We start from the raw sequence: 24163 nt of genomic DNA on the forward strand, positions 1-24163 counted from the left end.
CAACCTCCAACTCCTGAGCTCAAGCGAGTCTCCTGCCTCCGCCTCCCAAATAGCTGGGACCACAGGCACCTGCCACAACGCCCAGCTATTTTTTTTGGTTGCAGCCATCATTGTTGTTTGGCAGGCCCAGGCTGGATTCGAACCCACCACCTTAGGTGTATGTGGCTGGCGCCTTAGCCACCTGAGCCAGAGGCACTGAGCCAGTGGCACTGAGCCAGTACTTAGAATTAAACCACATGTTCCAATATGGTGAAAATCTACTTCTCCTGTCTCATCTCTTTCTTAGTTTTTCTAGGGAAAAGTTGAGTACAAAGCATGATGGGGGGTGTGGGGAGGGTAAAAGGCATTATTACAAATTGTAATTAATCAATTAATTGAGCATATAATCAATTAATTTCTGGCTAGAAATACGAGAAAGGTTGGAAATGATGTTGTTTGAATGCTTCCAAAGGAATGCTAATACAAACATTTCATTCTACATACCACTTTAATTAGACTGAGCACAAATTCAGATGTCTATATAGTTTTCTAAATGCAAAGGAGTAGATAATAAATATATTTTCGTCTTTCCACAAGAAAACTCAAGTATTCCTGCATCTTGCTTTCTATAATTTTAAATCCTTCAATTCTATTTTAGACCCTCCAAAGATGTTCAAAGAAAAAGGATAAAGATACTAATTACCTACAGTAGTTAAATTGTTACAGCTTCTGAGCTTGCTTGAAGGTCACATTCAGATAACATTGCGAAATGCCTTCATATATATGCCTGTATAAGCCCTCGCTTACAGAGGTATAAAATTCACATGCAAAATCAACGTCTGAATTTCAATCACTCGGCTTTTTACCTACTAAATATTTTCAATATTCTCCAGCTTCTGTCACATAGATAAGGTTATCACAAAGATCGAAAAAGGAACAACCAAATACTCTTTCCACCACTCACTTTTTCTAGTATCCCAGCATTCATAAATATTTCTTTAGAGGCTGTGGCTCTTCTAAAATATGGGAAAAGCAAATTCAAATAATCTTTCTTTAACTCAACTCACTTTAAAAATCACACATAACCATATAAAAGCACTCATTATTGTAAGAGGCAACAATGTAAAACCTTAAGTTCTTTTTTTTAGGCTCGGCGCCTGTGGCTCAAGCGGCTAAGGTGCCAGCCACATACACCTAAGGTGGCGGGTTCGAATCCCTAGCCCAGGCCCACCAAACAACAATGATGGCTGCAACCAAAAAATGGCCAGGCGTTGTGGCAGGCGCCTGTAGTCCCAGCTACTTGGGAGACTGAGGCAGGAGACTCGCTTGAGCCCAGGAGTTGGAGGTTGCTGTGAGCATGATGCCATGGCACTCTATCTGGGGGGATAGCTTGAGGCTCCGTCCCAAAAAAAAAAAAAAAAAAAGTTCTTTTTTTAATATATACACTTTATCTTTATTTATTATTATTTTTGTTTTTGGCAGTTTTTGGCCGGGGCTGGGTTTGAACCCACCACCTCCGGCATATGGGGCCGGCGCCTTACTACTTTGAGCCACAGGCACTGCCCAAAACCTTAGGTTCTTAATATTATGTACATACAGCATCACACCCAGAGTAGAACCAAACTATGACAAAAGCTTTCTAAAGAACTAGAACCAACTACCTTCTATCCAACTCCACTTCTGATTACATATCAAAAGAAGCAATTCAATAGGCTATGAGTTTAACTTTCAGATATTTTACAGGACATGGACTACGAATTTCAGTCTATCCTTAAAATAGAACAGTTCAACTAATTTTAGACTCAAGTGTTGTAAAGCAGCATAGCTGGCAACTAACCGGATACCTGAATTACAGCTGCAGTAGCACATGCAGATACACCAAAGCAAACTGTCAGATTGCTGAACTCTGAGCCACCACACACGACTCTCCCAAATAGGCACACACGATATACTTATCCAAACCAAAAAAGAACACTTCCATATGAAAGGAAATAATGAGGCCCTTATCCACTTAATTAATACATAAAATAGGCAGTGGATCAAAGGTGTCAAAAGGAGGTGCTGGGATAAAAAGGCTGCTACCGAGCATTTGCAAAACATATCTGATAAAGGACTGACATCCAAAGACCTCTATTCAACAGTAAGAAAACAACCTGATTTAAAAGTAGGCAAAAGATGTGAACAGGTACCTCATCAAAGGAGATATACAGATGGCAAATAAGCATATAAAAATATGCTCAACATCCCTCGTGACTAGGGAAATTATAACTCAGTAGGCCTGCACACCAACTAAAAGGGTAAAATACAAACCAGGGACACTATCAAATGCTGAAAAGGATGTGGAGCAACAGGAACTCTCACTCTTTGCCGGCGGAAATGAAAAATAGCACAAGCACTTTGGAAGACATTTGGCAGTTTCTTACAAAGCTGAACATACCGTACGATCCAGTGTCACACTCCTTTACCCAAATGACTTAAAAATTTATGTCCACGCATAAACCTGCACATAGCTATTTACAGCAGCTTTACTCATAAGCACCAAAACTTAGGAGCAACCAAGACGTCCTTCAGCAGGTGAATGGATAAAAGAACCTGGGTACCTTCAGATAGCAGTCGATTACTCAGCAATAAGAACAGGTGAGCTATGATGCCATGAAAACACATGGAGAAGTCCTAAATGTAGATTGCTAAGTCAAAGGCAGTGTGAAACGTCTCCGTACAGTAAGAAACAGTCTGGAAAACACAAAACTTTTGAGAGAACAAAAAGATCCAAGGGTTGGGGCGGGGGAAATGATACTGTAATGGTAGGCACATGGCACTATGCCTTAGTCAAAACTCAGAACTGCCAACAGAGAGAACCTTAAAAAAAAGGAAAAGGCTACTGCCTTAGAAGAGCCAAAGCACTTGAGTCCTTGGGTCTCCCTCAGAATATTTCATATGCTCTATCTCATCCCACTTTTATTAACTTGGTATCTACCACACCAGGTTAATAACAGAGGGGTAAAACAAACACAAAGTAGTCGTATTTCATGCCAAAAATCAAGAATACAAATAGTCACACTGGCATGGACAGCTCAGAGAACTCTAACACTGCACATGAGGGCATGTTTTTAATTCCCTGGGACAACAGTATATTTGTATGATATCTTTAATACCAGGATTCACTGGGAAATACTTTCACCCACTAGAGGAAAATCAGGACTTTGTCAGCTCCCTTTGACAATTCTTTCCAGGAAACATTTCAGGCATGTATCAAAGCAGCCACATTCACTGGTGACATTTATAAAAACCTCATTCTTTTCCAAATTTCCTCAACTTAAATAGACCCTAAAAATGCTCGTATTAAAATTCTATTTCCTTTCAGAGCTGATCATTAGAATCTATAATACAGCTGACAGCTCTACATCCAAAATCTAATATCTGAATTGTGATAATCTCTACAAATGTTTAAGCTATTGACTCAGATTTAATGCATCCGTTTAACATACCTCAGAAAGTTCTTACATTAATCAAAATCATAATCCTCATAAACATTTTCTCATAAAAACTATTTCTGCAGCATTTCCCAGTCAATATAATGACACTCATATAGTTTATGCCAAACATACACTTAATAGTTCAAATGCCATTGCTGCCATTTACAGCAATCCAATTTTTTAAAACATTAACTTCTCTAATCCTCAATTTCCTCTTTTGTTAAAGGGTAATAGTTGTAGAGAGAGTTATGCAAATTAGAATGTTATATGTATTTTATATATATGTATGTGTAGATATATGTAATACATACACATTTTTTCACATGCAATACTAGCACTATGCCTGAGGCATATAAATGGCAGTTACTATTTTTATAATTTTAAGTTAAAAATTAAAGACTTAATGCATAAATTCTAAGATGGCTGAGAACTTATATTAAATGAAAATACAAACACTAAACTTCTTGGATAAACAGCTACATGTTTGTTGAAGTTTGTGTAGGAAAAAATGAATAAATTAAGAGGCTTTATGAAATAAAATCAAATTTTAAAAATTATTGAAATAGACTGATATTTTTTCATCATTTATTCTTACTTTTTTTTTTCTGAGACAGTCTCAAGCTATTGCCCTGGGTAGAGTGCCGTAGCATCACAGCTCACAGCAACCTCAAACTCTTGGGCTTAAGCTATTCTCTTGCCTCAGCCTCCCAAGTAGCTGGGACTACAGGCACCCACCACAATGCCTGGCTATTTTGTTGTTATTGTTGTTGTTACTGCAGTTGTCATTGTTGTTTAGGAGGGCAGGTTCAAACCCGCCAGCCTAGGTGTATGTGGCCAGCGCCCTTATCACTGAGTTACAGGCACCACTTATTCTTAGTTGTTTTTTTTTTAAATAGTTTGTACTTTTATCGTACTTTCCACTATCAGGGGTCACCGGGTGGAGAGGGGAGAGCTTGGCAGGAGGCATTACCTCCATAACGCAAGGTCAGTTATTCTATTTTACTTTTTTATTATTATTATTAAATCATAATTGTATTCCTTTATGGGGTACAATGTGATGATTTAATATACAATATGGAATGCTTAAATCAAACCTCTTAATATAACCATCACCTCACTTATTATTTTGTGATAAGACATTTACAGTTTACTCTTAGTTGTTTAGAAATATGCCCTTGCATTGTGCACATTTTTACTTTTACAAACATGAAATCGATTATTTCATTTGCTTATAGAAAACAGATCCACTGCTCTAAGATGCTAGTAATCACGCTGGGAGGATTCCCAACAAGAGGACTGATAAGGTATCACAGAGCGCAAAAGAAAGTCAGAATCTTGACATTTGAACATTAAATACAGCAATCTAGTTTTCTAGGGCACATTACCGGCTGTACTCCAAAGTCAAACAAAATATCACTTATTCTATTTAACTATCAAGGAAGATCTAATAATGATTAATATATACTTATTTTTAAAACATCCTTTTTAATAAATATGTAACACAATTTTTTTAACAAGATAACACCCCAAGCCTTCTTTGAACATAACTTCTACAACAAATTTGGTGCATTCCTTCCTGTTCCCACATACAGAACCAACCAGTCAGCCATCCGGACAATTTCTGAAATTTCAACCACCATGATTTTGCAGTAGCGCCCTAACTGTATCCCTGCCTCCAAAGTCTTCCCTTCCACCCAATCCTCCACACTGCTGCCACAGTTCTCTCTTTAAAATCTGACATCCTGCTTAAGATCACCAGGAGTCCCCCTGCCTGCCTATCAAATAAAGCTCAAAATGGGTCTTAGGTATGGCATTTAAGACCTTTTCAATCTGGTTCAACATTCATCCATTTCCATCTTCCTATAACCTATAATCTGTCCATTCTTATCCCTAAAAAGTTACTGTGCACTTCAGCTAAATATTCAAAATGGATTCTGTGTTTCTGCCAGGGAAACAGAATAGGCAGGCTAGTTTCTCCTCGCTGAGTTTTCCTCCCTGGTACTTTTTACCTCCTCACAGGGTAAAATCCCATTTGATTCCAAATACAAGCTTTCCCCAACTCTCAAGCCAAGCAGAATTATTTGCTTCCTCTTTTGGGAGAGATGAAAGTAGGGTCAAAAATAATAGCGAATAAAATTGCATTAGAGGGTAAGAAAAAAGATCTGTTTGATGACCAACAGAAACAATGGCATTCAAATAGCTGCCAGAAATTCCTCTTTGGAAGTAGGTAGAATGTGATCTCTAAATTGCTAAGAGCTGAGAAATAGACACAGAAGTCTTCCCTGTTTTTTCTCAAAGCATCCCAGACATGTAACAGAAGCTTCTGAGTTTCTTATTAATTAATATGAACTAATAAACATTCTAAACTGTAAATCATCGTCTCTCAATTTGGTCATTGGGTTCAGAGAGTCAGGTGATGTGGGTACATTTTACACATTTTTGTACACAGCTGTGGTACTAAAACAGAAATGAACACATGATATTCCATCTTTTTGTCACCTCTATATGTTTGAATGTTTTCATAATCTCCAATTTCATAATGTCACTTTTGTTGAACACTCCAGATCCTCACGCAGCCAGGATCCCGAGGCATACATGACCCAAAGGCAGAAAAACACCCACTTCTTTGCCAGATTACAAAATAACATAAGATAATAAATTGTTGTCACCACCTGTTCTTACATTCATTACCTAAAACTGTTGTTGATACAGAAAATATGCATCTCCAAATTGCCCAATAAAAAAAAATTAGTTTTTAAAAAGTATAAAGCTTTTTTTTAAGTCCCTGACTAAATCGACTAAATAAATATTGAGATAACTCTAAGTCGGATCAAAGAAACTAAAAAGAACATCAGTATATTGGAAATAGAAAGTTAAATTCACTAACAATATCCAATAATTGTTCACGTTCTTGAGCTGATACTTTATGCTATGAGGCAATAAATAAGCTCGTCAGTCAAGTTAAATCCTAATTATGTGTGGAAATTACTTTTCAAACTTATGTTGTAACGTTATAAAATATTGAGGCTGGGTGAAGTGGCTCACACCTATAACCCTAGTGGTGTGGAAGGCCAAGGAGAGAGGACTGCTCAAGGCCAGGAATTCAAGACCAGCTTGGGCAACACAGCTAGACCCTATCCCTACCCAAAAAAAAAAAAATTAGCTGAATGGAGTAGTGTACGTCTGTAGGCCCAACTCCCAGGGAGGCCAAGGCAAGAGGATAGCTTGACTCCAGGAGTTTGAGGTTGCGGAGAGCTATGAAGGCACTCCAGACTGGAAAACAGAGTGAGACTATCAAAAAATAAGAAGAAAGAGAGAGAGAAGAAAGGGGAGGGAGGAAGGAAGGAAAGGAAAGGAAGGAAGGAAGGAGGAGAAAGAGAGAGAGGGAGAGAAAGAAAAAAAAAAGAAAGAAGAAAGAGGAAGGAAGGGAGGGAGGGAGGGCGGGCAGGCGAACCATTCAATTATGTCATTCTGAAAATCCTCAGAAACTTCAAGGAGCTCTGAGATGTTCCCTTAAACCTTAGTGAAGGCAAATATATTGTGCTATGGTTTTTAACATGTGTCTAAACTTTAAGTTTCCAATTTCAGCTCAGATCCTTTTCCCTCCATGTGCCAGACACTGCTGGTTATAAAATGAGTAGTCATTCTTTCCTTATTTTTTACAAACAGAACTTTTATTTTGTTCAGGGCACCTAATGGAGCCATCTTAAAAATCCACATTTCCTACTCTGTTTGGAGATAGGGGTGGCCCCTAGAACAGTCATTGCTTAGAAATGAGACACAATGGCTGGAAAAGGAACAGCCATGTTGTGATCACAAAACAACCACATGACACACTGTAAGTGGTTAAGCAGAAAGATAGGAGTCTGGTTCCCCACTGGCAAACAGGATTCCCCCATAACCCTGGTCTGGCTACCATGAACTTCTCAGTACCTGAGAAAAGTAAAGAGTCATTTGCTTAAGCCTGATCACCTGTTTTCTGTGACAAACAGCTAAACACAATCTTAACTAACACTCTCCAGATTAAGCTTGTTTCATTTTTGTTGAAAAAGGCTGAGGGCCAGGCATGGTGGCTCACATCGTAATCCTAGCACTCTAGGAGGCCAAGGTGGGTAGATCGCTTGAGATCAGGAGTTCAATACCAGACTGAGCAAGAGCGAGACCCCATCCACTAAAAAAATAGAAAAACTAGCGGGACATAGTGGCACACGCCTGTAGCCCCAGCTCCTTCAGGAGACTGAGGCAGGAGGATCACTCAAGCCCGAGAGTTTGAGGGTACGTCATGATGCCATGGCACTCTACCCATGGCAACAGAATGAGACTCTGTCTCAAAAGATAAAAAATTAATTAATTAATTAAATTTTGAAAGGACCAGACAAATGCTGTTATAACTAGCTACACTATAATATGATCATGACTCAGCACAGCTGAAGTTCACTTACTACGTAACTATTAAGCCATGAATAGAGCATGAGCAGATGAAATCTGAAATCAAGGTTTTGCAGAATCCAGGAAGCCAACTGAAAAACCAATGAGTAGGCTCGGCGCCTATGGCTCAACCGGCTGAGGCGCCAGCCACGTACACCTAAGGTGGCGGGTTCGAGTCCCCAGCCCGGACCCGCCAAACAACGACGGCTGCAACCAAAAAATGGCCGGGCGTTGGTTGTGGCGGGCGCCTGTGGTCCCAGCTACTTGGGAGGCGGAGGCAGGAGACTCGCTTGAGCCCAGGAGTTGGAGGTTGCTGTGAGCTGTAATGCCACGGCACTCTGCCCAGGGGGACAGCTTGAGGCTCTGTCTCAAAAAAAAAAAAAAAAAAAGAAAAACCAATGAGTAAAATTATCACATCAAGAGGAAGAAATTCCCTGAAACCTTTATACTCAACTCCCCAATTCAACTGAGTATCAGAGTTAGTTTACAGGGTAAATGACAGGATTTTTACCAATCACGTATCTATAAAAGGCCATAAAACTTAACTGAAAATTAAAGCTATGGTAGTCTTAGTTCTTTTGTCACTGTGCATGTAAGCAGAATTACGTAACCCTAATGAGAGGAAGGACTAAGGCAATTACTCAAAGCATATATGAAAAGCAGAGAAAACTCCCTATTATCTAATAATAGTTTTTAAGTCATAGTATAGATAAGTAACAAAATTGTCCATTTAGCTTTCTTAGAGACTAATAATGCAACACTCATTATAGTTGTCTGGGGACAACAGGTTAATTCCCAGATCAATAAAAAATCACCATTTTGTTGGATCAAAATAATTTAACATTTGAAAATAATCTAAATTGTACAGAATAAAATGTATTGAGTTCTCATTAATCATCCCATTTTCTCACTTACCACATAAAAATGTAACACAGGTTGGGAAAATAAAATCTTCCAGTGACAATCAAACCGCAGAAATTCATAGATTAAACTGACAGCTTATTAACTTAATCATTTACAGTAACAGTATATGGGTTAATTTCCTTAGACTTCAGAAGAAAGACAAGAGAAATCATTCTGTATCTTTTAAGGTCGGCTACTAAAAATGTTTTGCATTACATGGTAAATAAACAGGCTAACTTACTACAAATGTAAAAGAAAGCCATAGAGACAGACAATTTCTAGCATAAACAATAATACAGAATTATGTTTTATTCAAAAACAAATGTATTCACCCTGATTTTGGTATCAGCTGAATATGCTTTTTCATCAGACAGCCCTGAACATATTCACATTTCATAAGTAACAAGACAAGAATATGAATCAGAACAGGGCACCCTCCTCTGTAGAAAACAGCTTTGTGTTATTCTAATTCTGCAAACAGTTGCCTATTTTTGCTCAGATGTAAAAGACCAGAGCAAGACACAAGAATAGACCACACCGCGCATAATTAGGGCTCACCTGCCACTGTCCTTGCTTTTTCACAGACAGCCTGGTTTGCAGTTCTTCCAAGTCTGTCCGAAGAGTAGGTCTAACAAACTCTCAAACTCTAAATCTAATATTCATAATCCCGCATATTATAGACTCCAATTATTTCATATTTCTGACAACAGGCAGATTTTGAATTTGTTCCAGCTGACTCCACCACTTACTCTACTCAACAGCTGGGATATATGATAACTTGGCAACCTGATAATATTCTAGATAAATGCAAACTCACACCGTAACCAAGGAACTTTGTCAGAAATAAATATCGAAACAGCCTCTCTTAAGTTCAAATGAGAACATACGATGTTCTGAACAATGCATGATTTCAGAAAATGAGCAATGGTACTTTGAAAGTTTAGCAAACTGACACTCCCTATTCAAAGCCTACAATTCTTTTCTGATTAGATCAGTCCCCACAGCAAGTCATCAGGATAATAAGCACTGGAGTGAAGTCATCGTATTGGATACTGATGGGAAATCATAACTAGCTTCAAAACACATCGGAAAACAATGAGTTTTCCAGTTCTCCAGCTCTTCACGTAATACACTGCCCAACACTCTTACTTTCCTTTCCAAGACTAAATGAAACGTATAACATCTATAAAACCCAGCACAAATTGATGAACTAAGCATTTCAAAATCACAAAGGAAATAAGGGAAATTCCCCTCACTTTTTCAGTGAAATCTGGACAGTATGTTTGAAGAAGTATATTTTTAAGAGCAATAATCATAATTCAGTTAGGATTAAAGTGAGGTGAGAAGCACAATGACCTTCAGATCTTTAATTTTCTTTTATTTCCAACAGCGAATAAAGACAAGCTTTAAACAATGTCTGCTCTCTCAAGACAAATCAAATCAGCACTTATCTATTTTCAGTCACCTGAAATCACGTTACTTAGGTAAAACTTGATGTGACAGATATTCATACAGCTATGAGTTTTTCAAAAGTATAAAACATACACATTAGAATTTTCACACCTTTTACTTTCCAACTTTATAGAGCACAGATGTTACTTCTTCAATAAGGGTTACTCGTCCATATTGCAATATTTCTCATGTTTAAAGTGTGGGAGACAATGAATTAAGAACCTTATTCTGGAAATGGAAAGATGGAGGTAAACATGAGTATATTACACACACACATCTTACAAATGTGCTTTAACCTAAAATATCATTGCACTTGCTCAGTGGCAGCATTATACACAATAGAGCCTTGGCACAAAGGAATTCTAATGTGCTGTTTACAAAATTCTTACACAGATTGCAAGGAGTTATAAAACATATTCTAGAAAAAGATAAAGCACAATTGTGGATGGATTTTGAGCTTTGGGGAGATTCAGAATTTTATTATTTAGTTCAAGATTTTATATTTCTACTTTCTTCTTATAGAAAACTACATGTATTTTTAACCATATAATCATGTTCAATATACAGAAACTGATTTACTGAACCCAAAGCAAAAATTTAAAGAGCTCTCTCCAAAACCATCTGAATCCAACCTATGAATATAGGCCCCTATTCACTATTATAGTAGTATAATAGTGGAAAATAATATAATAGTGGAGCTACCCTTGGGTGTCAAGTGTTTTAGGAGCCACAATAAAGAGACTGCATACACTTAAAACATATTTCACAAGACCAAAAGACTCTTAAGATGGAAAAATGCAATCTCTATTTCATTTTATTATTTTTCAGATTTCTACTTCATTTAACATTGTGTTTAACTATAAAGTCAATGTAAATATTAAATGTTAACATCAAGCTGGCAAAGAATTCCCTGAACATAAAGGATAGGCAGAAAAACATCACAAAATATATTTCTCTATGTTTAAATTTATAATAAACTCACTAGAGTCTTTCATCCATCATGCTATAAAATAATGTCTACAATACATCAGAATTGTAAAAAAAAGTCACAAACTTTTTTCACATACAAGATCGATCATCTTAAGAAAAATGATTTAGTGCTTTCGGCGTCGACACAGTCCATCTAAGAATCTTTTTATAGGGTTAACCAATACTCTGTGCCAAGCAGGAGCAGCAATGCCTTAGTAATCCCATGAAGAATTAATCGGTATCCACCCTCCCAGGAAGAATTATGATTATGCTAGTGCTTAAAAGCTTTTACAAGGCATAGAAAACGCAATGTACTTCTTGGAAACCACACCCCCCCCCTACTGCCCATCCAAGGGCATCTCTGGACTGTCACCCACCCCACCACCCTTTCTGTGTTAGGGGTACTGAATCCCATCCAGAAAGAACGTGATCCATTCCCAAGATTGGTCCAGACACCTGCTTACTTGTGCCCAAGCAGTGATGCCTCTGATTAAGAAAAGGTAACGGTTGGCTCCGGTTGGTGCGGAGCCAAGCCCCGGCGAGGAGACATACCTTTGTACCTCTCCAGGACATCCTCGTAGGCCTGGAGGTATTCCTGTTCCTCCACATACAGGTAAGCGGCAGGGGAGAGGTAGCCCGCCATGCCGAAGTTTATCTAAACGATGACTGGCCAATTCCCCTCTCCCCCGTAACCCCAGGACAGTATCGTAGTCAGCAAGACGCAGCCTTGGAAACTGAAAAGAGGAAGGAGCAGGCGGCTGGGGAAGAGCGCTGGAGCTGGAGACGCAGAGCAGGGGCGCGAGGGGGCGGCGGGCGCGGGGCCGGCGGAGGAAACGCCCAGGCCCCCTGGCGGGCCGCGGTGGGCGCCCGGCTCCCCGGAGCCCGAGTCCCTCTCGGGTTTCAGCAGCGGCAAATCTCGGCAAGAGCCGGGGCGGCGACAAGCAGCGCCGCGCCACGCGGAGAAGCTGGCAGCGCGGCGGGGGCGGGCGGGGGCCGGCGGGCGTCCGGACCCTCTGCGGCCGGCGTCGCCGCTGTCCCGGCCCCGCACAGGGCGCCTGATCGGGGCCCGGCTGAGGCCGCGGCGACGGCGGTGCGGGAGGACCGGCGCGCTGCCTCCGCCCGAGATGCTGCGCGGCGCATCTGCGGCATTTCCTGGCCGCCGCGCTGCAGACACTCGCCCGCGCCCCCGGAGAGAGGGAGGGAGGCGGAGGGAGGACGGAGGGAGGAGGAGCGCGCGGTCAGCGCCCCGGCTGGCGCGGCTCCGGCCTCGGCGCCGCCCGGCCCCTCCCTTCCAGGCCGAGCCGCCGCTCCCCGGGCCCCCCCTCCGGGCCCCCTCCCCGGGCCCGCCCACCCGGTGGATCGCTCGGCCAAGGACGCCCACCCCCGGACACTGGCAGCCCGGCCCCGGATCCCCATGGGCGAGGTTTCTATTTGGGACCCACAACAGGTGCCTGGGAAACAAAGCCGCAGATTGTGGCCACCGATGTGCGCGGCCCCTGCTTAGGGGACCGCGGCTTTCCCCGGGGAAGGGGTGATCCAGTGGAGTGTTGTAAATACTTTTTTCAACCCATCTTATAACATAGGACGACTCAGGTCACTCTGTGGCAGAACACGGCGGGGAGGGCATGGGGTCTTCGCCCAGGGGACAACCCGGGGACCGGGCGGAGCGGCCTCTGCAGGTGGCCTCGCGCATCAGGGCCTGACAGCCGGGCCACGCCTGCGCCTGCGCACCCGGCCTCCCGTGGCTGCCGGAGGACCAGCCCGCGGTCCCTCCCTGCTGCCCCCAAGAGCCGGCCTGAGCATCTGCTGCTCTGCTCCTGGGCGGGCCTGTCAGTTCACAACAGCCCCATATTACTCTGTCAATTCCCTCCTTCTCTCTATCATTCATTGCACACAGTACTAGCAACCATTAAATTGAGTAAAATAGGTAGTTCCTTAAATTTGGTGTACGTGTTTTACATACTAAAGTGAGTGAATGTAAGGGCCCATTGGAGGAACCAAGTGGTACCCAGGCACGTAAATGGATGTTTAAGAATAATGACAGAAGTCAGGCCGCCTCGGATATAATCCTGGCTCTTCCCTAACTCGGTGGCATGAACAAGTTAATGATCCTCTCTGAGACTCTCTTCATCAATAGAGATAACAGTGTCTAATTCATAAACTGCAGTAGTAAGGGCTATTTGTTAGCTGCTATTGCTACTATCATGACCTGGGTCAACTTCACCTCTTGTCCAAATCCTCCCTCCCTATTTCCTCTTTTCATATATACTGAACTTTTGCCCAATGATTTTTTTTCTTTTTTAGCATTGGGTGTTGTGAAATCTAAACTACTTTTTCATTAATGTTTAGAGGAGGATGAGCTTCTTTTGAAAAAAACTGACTTGAGTTGGAATTGGAACACTTACCTCCTCTTCAGATCATCTGTCTCTTCTATTCTGACCACTGATTTATAATCTGAGTTTGATCCTTGTCCCCCTAAGTTTTTAATATCACTAGCGTTTCTTGCATTTATGTGCCCATCAGTTCCAGAAGTAGCAAACAGGTATCATATGGGACACCTGAAATGAAAGGGTTAGCAAGGAGATCCCTAAGAGTCATTCCATTTATAGACCACATGGGTATAAAGGTATATAGGTCTTTCAAAACTGCCTTGTCTCCCTGGCAATAAGTAAGGTCATTGAGGGCAAGTCTGAATCTTCATCAGACACTGACACCCAATAGCAGCACCCAGTTTTACAAATATAGTCAGCACACATTTGTTGATTTTTATCTGTTTAAGGAGCCAGTCCAATGAGCACAGGCAGCATTGGAGGTTGTTTGTAAAAACAGCCTTTGCCTCATGATTTCTTGGAATGGTAATACTGTGTCAACATGCTATATAGTGTGTTCTACAGAGAAGCAGGAAAAGCCCAGCAGCCTTACCCTTTGGAGTTAAGAATGCCTGAATTTAAGATCGGAGCTCTACTACTTCCTAGTCCTATGTGGTAAGTTTCTCTTCCTCTAGCTGCAAATTCTGAACTGAAAAATGGAGAAAATCATGGTATCTACTTCACGGGGTTCTTGGAAGACCTAAATCAGATACCATATTAATGTTTAGAAAAGAGCAACCATGCACCGACCAGTTTGCAAAATGTTTTGCATTCACAACCATGATTCTTTGATAAAGACGCTGGAGCTAAGAAAATTCAGTAAATTTTCCAAGTAAACACAACTAGTTAGCGACACAGCAAGAATGAAAATCCAAGTTTGCCTGAGTTCAAAGCCTGACTCTGCTTTGATCCTTCAGTTCCAACTTCAAAGAATGGAGATAAGACAAAAACCCTTATTTCAAAATAGCATTATCACTGACAAACCAAGGTAATTTATGATTAAAAACCCAACTTTCAACATCCTGTAGCTTGGAACAGCAGATCCGTATGGTGTGTACATAAAAGCCATTTATCCAACGGATGTTACAAAACCCCTGGTCCTTACCTTCTGTCTTTGTGTTCTCAGACTGACCCTGAGAGACAGGGAGTGAACATACTAGTCTCATATTTTAATATGATGAAACTACAGTAAATGCAAAAGCACTTTTTAAAACACGAAGTGTCAGATGTGTGACACCAGCACTAACATGACTTTCTGAAAGCAAACCTAATTACATCACTGAACAGCTTAAAAATCTTTCAGTGGTTTTCCACCACTTAGAGCATAAATAGTCTAACTGCCTCAGTATTGTGCACAAGCACCTTTACAGTTTCTGATTCCCTCCCAAACCCCACGCTGAGCTACAGACAATACCAGCAGGTCCGATTTTAACAAGTCTCCCTACCTTTGTTCTTAGAGTGCCATCCCTCTGAAGTGGCCCAAATGGCACCTCTCTCAGAAGGCTATCAGGACCTTCCCAACCCTTCTTTATCCCCCCACATTAATTGGACTCTCCTCTGGGTTCTTTTAATATTATTAAGTAAGTGCTTATTGCCATTATGATTAATCTCTCACACCACATTGTGACTGTCTAACAACACATGCATTTATCACAATAGACTATGACTTTTTAAAGAAGAACTCTGTGCTAGTCTTTATCTGATTGTAGGTGCTCAATAAGTACTTGATAAATGCAGATAATTATCCCACAGACCATGCAGTCTTTTTGACTCCATGGACATTTTCGTGCAATCAATTCTATTTTTATGATCTTAAACGCAAACAAAAATAGTAAGCTTTCAGCTCTTTTATTAATAAGTAAAGCACACCACAGACACCCTCACACTTTTTCTGAACCTCACCCCATCTTTTACAAGAGATGAGTTGCAAAGATGGGGTGAGTTTCAGGGAGAGTTGAAAATGTATAATAAAATTAAAGTCAAAATTTTAATAGTATGCTGTCAAACTATCCATAGCACTAAATTCTCTTAGATATTAACATGTAACTCTTTTTTTTTTTTTTTGAGACAGAGTGTCACTATGTCACTGTAGGTAAGAGTACATCACAGCTCACAGCAACTCAAACTGTTCGGCTTAAGCAATTCTCTTGCCTCAGCGTCCCAAGTAGCTAGGACTACAGGTGCCCGCCACAACACCTGGCTATTTTGTTATTGTTCTTGTTGTTGCAGTTGTCATTATTGTTTAGCAGGCCTGGGTTCGAACCCACCTGCCTTGGTGTATGTGGCCAATGCCCTAACCACTGAGCGCTGGTGCCGAGCCAGTTAACCTATACTTTTATCACCACACTATAGTCAAGTGGTCAAGTTAATATATAATCTATCTGAATCTCATAATTTAGCTTCATTATAAATAAAATGGATTATTTGTGAACTAGCCCCCAAGTCAAGTCTTTCCTCCATGAATGTTTACTGTTTATGATTTTTGTAGCAAATAACCTATTTACCCTTATTTATTTAAAACACAATAGTATACTTCCATACTGTTTTATTTCATTTTGTTTCATTTTTGAAGAAATTAGCGTAATTTTAAAAATATGTAACTTTGGGGTCTTGAGTGCATCAACTGCCACCAACCTTATAGCTATCCCCACAAGACTAGTGAACACCTATAATAAATAGGAATAAACAGGACGTGGCCCCTGCTCTCAAGGAGCCCACAGTGCACTAATGTCATCAGCACCTGTGGGTATAGGACATCCTGTCAGAACCCCTGGACCTTCCCCACCTGTACCATAAACTGATGGTTCATACCACCAGCTTCTTAAGACTTTCTGCCTGGCAAAGTCTTTCCCAATTTAGATATCATTCCCCCTAACGAAAACCTACTCTGTCCTCGCCTACCCTTCACTACCAAAAGCAGAATAGCCAGTATGAAAACTCTGAGGGCAGAAGACCTTCCACCTTGCATAGGTAGCACAGGCATCCTATTTGATGTCCCAGGCCCCAATAACATGCACCTTCTTTCACCTATCTTCCCCTTGCTGGTGAGTCAACCATCTGGGTATAGGCAGTGTCACCTCCTCTTCCTTTAGCCTCAGGCCTGAGGGAGGGTTCTCAACAGAGCAAGGAGGCAGGCCTCAGTGACTAAACACTTTCCGGTACTCGAGGAGGGCAGGGAGGGTGGTCGGTGCCAGGTCTGCCTGGCTGTCCAAGGCTACCCTTGTCTCACTTGGCTCTGAAACAGTCTCTATTCTCCCTCCTCCCCTTTCTTGATCCAAGCCTCCTCCCTCCAAGGCCTGGGTGAGACTAGCCAGCATCTCACAACAGAAGCCATAAAAGTTCAAGGCTGTTGCCCTAGAAACCCTGACTGGAGAATGGCTGGCTAGGCCCTGCTTGTTTTTCCCTTAATCAGAAAATCCTGCTAGGGGGACACGAGCAGGGATCTCAGCTGCCTCGGTGGCTAGAATCTAGGCTGATTCCCTCCAGCCCCCTAGAAGGAAGAAAAAGTGGCAACTCTGCATAATAGTGGGAAGCAAAAGAAAGCAAAAGTGGGACCCCAAAAGTTAGGAGTGGGGGAGGGGGAAGGAAAGGAGGTCTGAACTGCTGGCTGCAAAAACCAACTCAAAAAACACCTGGCCTTTGGCCTTTACAAGTGAGTTCTCCAGAACATACTCCATCCTGCCCTGTTACCACTTCCAAAAGGAAAACATAATTACTAGAGAAGGTAAGAACCACCGCCCCAGGAAGTAACTCATACACAACACACATACACACAGACCACACGGCACTGCAGGGTTGGAGGGTTGATTTCCACAGTGTTCTCATCTTTCAGCCGGGTAAAACAAGCCATCACTTCTGGTTCAGCTTTACAGCCAATGCAAGAGAACACCGGGTAACACAGAACAGAAACATTAGCACCTCCCATAAATGAATTAATCAGGGACGCATGATGGCTAAACAAGGTACAGAAAGCTGCTATAGCCACGGCGCTGACAAAGATGCTACATTTCAAAAAAAATGACAGAGCACATTCCCAAGTTGCTCTGCAATTCTGGGTACCAAAGAACCATGAATCTACTAGAGTTAAATCTGCCTCGCTCAGTGTCCCTGAGCAAAAATGAAAACGAAGATCACTGCTTTCTAACAGACTCCAGCAAATAAACCGGGAATCACTGGAGTTAGTACTTTCAAATTGGTGTGGTAGCTACTGCATGTAAATAGGAAAGTTTAATGTAGATGTCTGTAAATATTTCCTTGCATTTCAAAGCAATCGATTCATCCAACCAGAAGGCAGGGCCAAACAGCTTAGTCACCAGCAGGCAGGGCAAATCGCTACAGCGGTAAAACAAGGCATAAAGTAAACACGGTCATCCTCCTCCCCCACTGGAGCCAGAGCATCAGCTCCCGATATGGCCCCCAGGGAGCAGAAGGGTGAATTTCCGCGACTCCTGTCCCCAGCGCCATCCTCTCCCCCGATGCTCTTACCTGCTATCCTAAGCACTGCCCTCTCGGCGGGGTCCAGCACCGAGCCCCCTTGAATCTTTCTTTTCGATCTCTCATGTTTAGGCAGATTCCAGGGTAAGGTGTCTCCCGGAGCTGGGGATGCCGAGCCAGATTTCTGGCTGAAATCATCTTCGTCAGAAAAATCCGCAGAGGAAGACATAGAGCAGCGATAGGATGCGTTCCCGGAACTCTACAGAGGATGACACAGAAAAAAAAACATTAACAGCAAAACACTCACAGATGCTCTTCGGTTTAAACAACCCCACACCCTTCTCGCTCTCACCCCCCCCCAAAACCGACTCTGGGATCCTGCACCATCCTCAGAGATGAGGAGATAGGCAGAAACAAAAATTATGAAACCCGGGGCTCACCATCTTTTCTTGGCCAAATCTCTGATAATAGAAACAATATCCAGGCAGGTCCAGTACATGAAGATTTGCACGGAAGAAGTGTGTGGCCTGCGGTCCGGCCACCAGCTCACAAATGACTGGCCCAACAATGAAGCCAGAATCAACAGCCTTCCTGTTTCAAATCTATAGTATCTGGCTCCCCCACCAGGACAGGAGAAACATTTCCCATTACTAGACTGCTGGTTAATTCATTAATGCAACTAACTTGAAGTTTCAAAAACAAAGCACAAACGCAGGATGTTGGGTCCCAACTCCTTTCCGTTCCAAGCCGCCTCACCGCTGGAGGCTCCTTTCTGGCTGGTTTGGAGCCCCTTGTCCGCTTTATTTAATTTTCTTCCTAAGACTGAAGCAGGTTCCCAGAAAAGAGCAAGGAGGGAGGAAGGGCTGATTCTGAGAAGAGCCTTTTCTTAAGACTGAGCGAACACAAAAGACTGTTTTCAGAAGCCCAGGGCAGCGCCAATAAACAAACATCTGAACTCAGTTTAGAGTTCCCGAGATAATTTAAACTTCTAGCAAAGTCACAGCTGCCAATAATGTAAATGCGAATGATGCGGCGCAGTGACAGGAAACAGAGCTCTTCTGGGCTCCTGGTCATACACAGTGACATGAGGAACACGACGCTTTTACCAAAGCTCTCCGCCTGAAGGATAGTCCTCACTGCAGGTAGCGTAGCGGGACCAAATCACAAAAGGGTTACAGGATGTTATTCCTTCCTTCTTTGGGGGGTTGTGATCGTGGTTATTTAGAAACCCCCTGACTTACTAATGAAACAAGAAGGCTGACTGTCCCTGCCATGGACAGGGTTATTTATAAAGTATCAAAGGGAACTCTTCATTTTCCCACTGAGAGTTCCACTTTGCTGAGGCTCTTGGTGGAAGATGCAAAACTGGTATAACTTGAATTCCTGAAATGTAAGTTGCAGCCTCGGATTCCTAAGAGGCAAGTTGCAGGCAGGAATCAGTGAGGCGTGCTCCAATTGGAGCAAAAAAAAACCACTAGGCTGTTCACAAAAGCAGTGGGAACTGCAGCTCCAACAGGCCCGTGTGAGCCACATCCCAAGGCACGTGAAATAAGCTATCATTGAATCAGGACTTCTGACCTTACCTCAGTCTGTTTAGGACTGTGACTACACATTGTCCACACCACCATTTCAAAGGCTCATGTAATATTTACCGCAAAGTGAGGCATGGAAGACTGAGCCTCATCCCTTCCCCAAAAAGCAGTTTTCCGTTTTATTTTACAGAAAATTTCACCAACTTGGCTAACTTATTTATTAGATTTTGTACATTTTCCTAGTGGCAATAAGGTTATCAGGCAAACCTGAAGCAAATAAGTACATAACATTGATCTTCTGTAGCTGAAGGCCACAGAGAGTTGTCAGTGGCACTGACTCAGTCACAGTATGCGATTATCAACCCCATTTATTTTCCATGCTTTTCCAAAAATTCATCGTGCCCTCTGTGAGGTTTTGTTGTTGGCCGGCTCTGTGAAAAAGGGTGACATTCTTAACGACTTTTAAAGGGGTATTGGGTTTCTTTGGTTGCTCTGTGCTTCCTGAAAATGGCTTCCTACCTGTCCTTACTTAAGGTCATTCTTTATCTGTGAGATTATATTTCTTGTTGCCTGCACTATTTTTGTTGAGTATAGTAATTTGATTATTTATCTTTGCAGATCGACTTGTGGAAGAAGTGTTAAAGAAGTGCTCTTTTCCCAAAATTACTGGTTATTGATTTTTGTAGAGTAAATTTTTTTAATGGCCAGAGTCTCAGCTGATTGAATAACAAAATGTGATTTATGCCATGACATAAACACCATTAATCACTGAGCAGCCAGATGGGAACAGTTACCACCCAGGGCCCAAGGGTGTTGACTGGTGCAGCCTCTAATCTGGTAGTGTCATTGGTAAACAGATAAGAGACAAAAGGAAGAAAAGGCAATCAGTAACACCTCTGTTAGCAATAAACCACAGGAAAATACAGACCACACACGTGCACCCACAGACACACAGTGAGAGAAATCTTACACGTTTACATATGGTAAAGTCTCTCCCAGGCTACATGACTCAAGAATTTTAAATGATTACATTGTTTCCACAAACATTTCCATAAATACTTTTTAAAAATATAAGGTATGTAAACCATACAAAATGAGTCCCCATTGAACCCAGAAAATTGAGAATGGATTTAATGAAGAAGCTGCTTTGAAATGAATCAATCCTATTTAAAAAAAAAAAAAAATACTATGTTCATTATGGATCGGAAATGATTTGCCAAAGCTGTCACTAGGTTAGGGGTTAAAGAAGAACATGAGAGTTCTTTTGTCTTGGGAAAAGCAAACATATTCTCTGACCCAAAGTCCAAAGCCTAACCTTTGATGTGGGGCTTGGAAAGGTAGGACAAAGAAAGATGGCTTCTATGACCAACAAAAGCCCGAGCTTCCTATCATTCTACTCTTATAACCTAACATGTGCTTCCTGTTAAAATACAAATATACTATGTCCATCAATAAGAAATTGGTTAAATAAATTATATATATTTAGTACCCCAATACCGTGGGCTACTCTGTAATAATTAAACAAAAATGTTGTTGGTCTACATTGAACAAAGAAGGAAGAATTCTTATAGAATGATTCCTTAAAACCTTTGCCTGTGTATATGTAAATGGATGGATGATGGATAAATAGATAGGCAGACAGCTAAACCAATACATAAACAGTGATTATCTTTGAGTGATGACCAGGATTATGAATAGATTTAATTCTATTCCATATAATTTTTTAATCCAACACAAATGCAAAAAATGATTGCCAAAAACAAAATAATACTATGTCAAAGGTCAAGAAATATCAAAGACTCTATAAAGAAGTAACTATGTAAGCCAGTGCTTTTAACTGTTTTGGGCTCATGGACACCCCTGAAAGGTCAATGAAATCTTTGGAAACCTCTCTCCATAAGCAAATACACACGAACTCTCCAAATCATTTTATGGTATTCACTGACCCACTGACCCCAATTTGCACCATCATTTGTCATCACCATTTGGCACGTATGTTGAGAGCAAGAGACATAAGAAAAAACTGTGGAAGAGACATAAGAAAAAACTGAAAAAAATTGTGAGTACACCAAAAAGGAGACAGAGAAATTACAGAAGGGAAGAAAAGGTTGGCCTAGGTCATAATATTTTTAACAGTTGGACCCTTTTTATAAATGTCCACGAGCCACCTCTGGACAGATGTTAAATCTCTACAACAAGAAAAACAGTAGGTTTTAACAAACAAAAAAATCTTGTACAGTAAGTCCTCACTTAACATTGTCCATAGATTCTTGAAAACTGCTACTTTAAGCAAAACCATGAAACAATGAATGAGGAAACCAGTTTTACCACAGGCTCCCTGATCTAAACAAGAGTTAATTATATCACATCTCTATCACAACTACATCACCAAACTTAAAAATAACCAAAATATTTCTATTATTGAACATGAAAATAAATGCGAGCTATACTTACACTGAAAGAAAATTAAGCAAGTAAGATAATTACTCAGTTTTTGATGAATTAGTGAGTGACAACCTTGTGGTAGTGAGTTAAATCAAGGAACAAACGTCCGCAAAGTGAAAATTGTAAGCAGCACCTCCTCTCACCACACACTTCAAAAAATGGTCCCAAATATGGCAGGCTCTCTGATGCTTTCTCCTCGCATCGTTTATTGCCATGCATTTGTTTAATTATTGTAGACTTCAGAAAGTTGTATTCTACAATAATTTCTTTATTCATTCATTCCTTTTCAACCTGCTTATTCAAGTTCAGGGTCAAGAGTAGCCAGAGTCTGTCCTGGCAACTCAGGACGTAAGGTGAGAACCCACCCTGGACCAACGCCACTCCATCACAGGAGCAATGCACACTCGTACAGACACACACACACACACTCACTCACTCATTCTGGGACAGTGATGAGTGAGTAACCCACACACATCTCTGGATGTGGGAAGGTCCTGGAGTATCCACAGAAAACCCTCACAGACATGGGGACAACACGCAGATTCCATACAGGCAGCTGCCCGGCCAGGAATAAATTTTTTTTTCTAATTAACCTTATAACGAAACAAAGTTACTCAAGGGCCTGCTGTCTTGAGTCTTCTACAGTTATTAAGGCAGTTTTAACAACTGAATTAGATCACCAGAAGGTTTAAACTGACTTTCCTAATAGCCAATTCATTCTCTTGGTATAAAAACTCAAATCTCCTAAAGCCAGGATAATTACATAATACAACATTTTTAGACGGGGAACTGAACAATAACTTCTTTAATTGAAACCCCGGTGGGGGGTCAGAGATAAGTACAATAGTATTGCCTACATTGGAAGCCGCCCAGCCTTAGCACCCTGATCTGTAGGAAAGTGCCAGGAAATTGTCTCAGCACTAGGCATTCTCCACAGGCAATGGAGAAACAAGTGCAGAGATAAGGGTTTGTGAAACAGCCAGACTTTGAGAACCCCACGGCCCAGCCCGGGAAGAAACCTTTCACAAACTCACAGACTTATGCACCTTTCTGTATGTATATTTCAAAATATTTACAAAAAATTGTTAAATGCACAGAAAGAAACAATTAGACAAATCCCAGATTCCACAAGATAAGTGTCCTAGAGACTTTAAAAAGGTCAATGACATCCAATAGACACACCCATAAAGGACAGACTTTTCTAGGTTTAAAAAGACAAAAGTGGCACAACAATAAATGCAGGAACCTTGGTTGCATTCTACATTTGGTTAATTTTTCTTTTAGGCTAAAAAGAACTTTTCAGGGACAATTGGGAAAATCTGAACATGGAACATAGACTATTTATGACATGGTATTAGGAAACATTTGTTAATTTTCTAAAGTGTAACAACCAACGGTATTATGATTATGCAGGAACGTATCCCTATCCACAGGAGATAGAGACTGAGGAAACTCATGATTTGTTTCAATAAAAACCAAAGGAATTATTAAATGTAACAACAGGCTGACAGTAAGCGTGCCTTACTCTTTCAACTTTTCTGTAAATCGGAATATTTTCGTAATTTAAAATTGAGGGGAAATTGAGGTCTTTGTCAGTTTTTTAAAGTGTTGCTTGCTCTAGGCCTGTTCTGTAGATCAATATGTTCAGGTTACAAAAACACAGAGATTTTAGTTGTGATCTAAGAAATTCCTTATAACACTTTTTCATAAACACAGACGCACCAGAAGTAGTGGCCTAAGTTAACGAGCCACCGTAGAAAGATGATCTGCTTTCCTCAATCCTAAGCATAATTTTAGATTTAAAGATATAAAAAAGTTCCTCTGCCATTTATTTAATATATATTCCTGTGAACATAAAGTGAGTTCAATATCACATAATTTTTGGTATTTAATATACGCAAAAATAAGTTTTATTTTTTCTTCAAGATTTAGAAAATTCAAAGATCCAATTTTTTTGTTTTTTTCTTTTGAGAAAGAGTCTCATTCTTTCGCCCTGGCTAGAATGTCCTAGCATCAGCCTAGATCACAGCAACCTCAAACTCCCAGGCTCAAGGGATCCTGCATCAGCCTCCTGAGTACCTGGGACTACAGGTGTCCACCATTTAAAAAATGCCCAGCTAATTTTTTCTAATTTTAGTAGAGATGGAGTCTTGCTCTTGCTCAGGCTGATTTAAAC

General features: G+C 41.1%; 1 protein-coding gene across 6 annotated transcripts in view; it reads right to left on the reverse strand.

The window, feature by feature from the left end:
* Positions 1-24163, reverse strand: part of DST (dystonin) — a 480961-nt gene that overhangs the window by 359407 nt on the left and 97391 nt on the right. For 3 of the 6 annotated variants that reach the window (XM_012805074.1, XM_023513157.1, XM_023513156.1), the window contains exon 1: positions 11760-12369. In XM_012805074.1, the coding sequence (XP_012660528.1) occupies positions 11760-11850 (91 nt within the window). In that variant the 5' untranslated portion in view covers positions 11851-12369. Of the gene's footprint in view, positions 1-11759; positions 12370-18061; positions 18270-18450; positions 18601-24163 lie in introns of those variants that run through there. The other 3 variants (XM_012805073.1, XM_023513155.1, XM_012805072.2) reach the window with 3 other exon arrangements.

This window comes from Otolemur garnettii, unplaced genomic scaffold (genome assembly GCF_000181295.1).
Source record: "Otolemur garnettii isolate 467f Iridium unplaced genomic scaffold, OtoGar3 scaffold00035, whole genome shotgun sequence".
Lineage (NCBI taxonomy): Eukaryota > Metazoa > Chordata > Mammalia > Primates > Galagidae > Otolemur > Otolemur garnettii.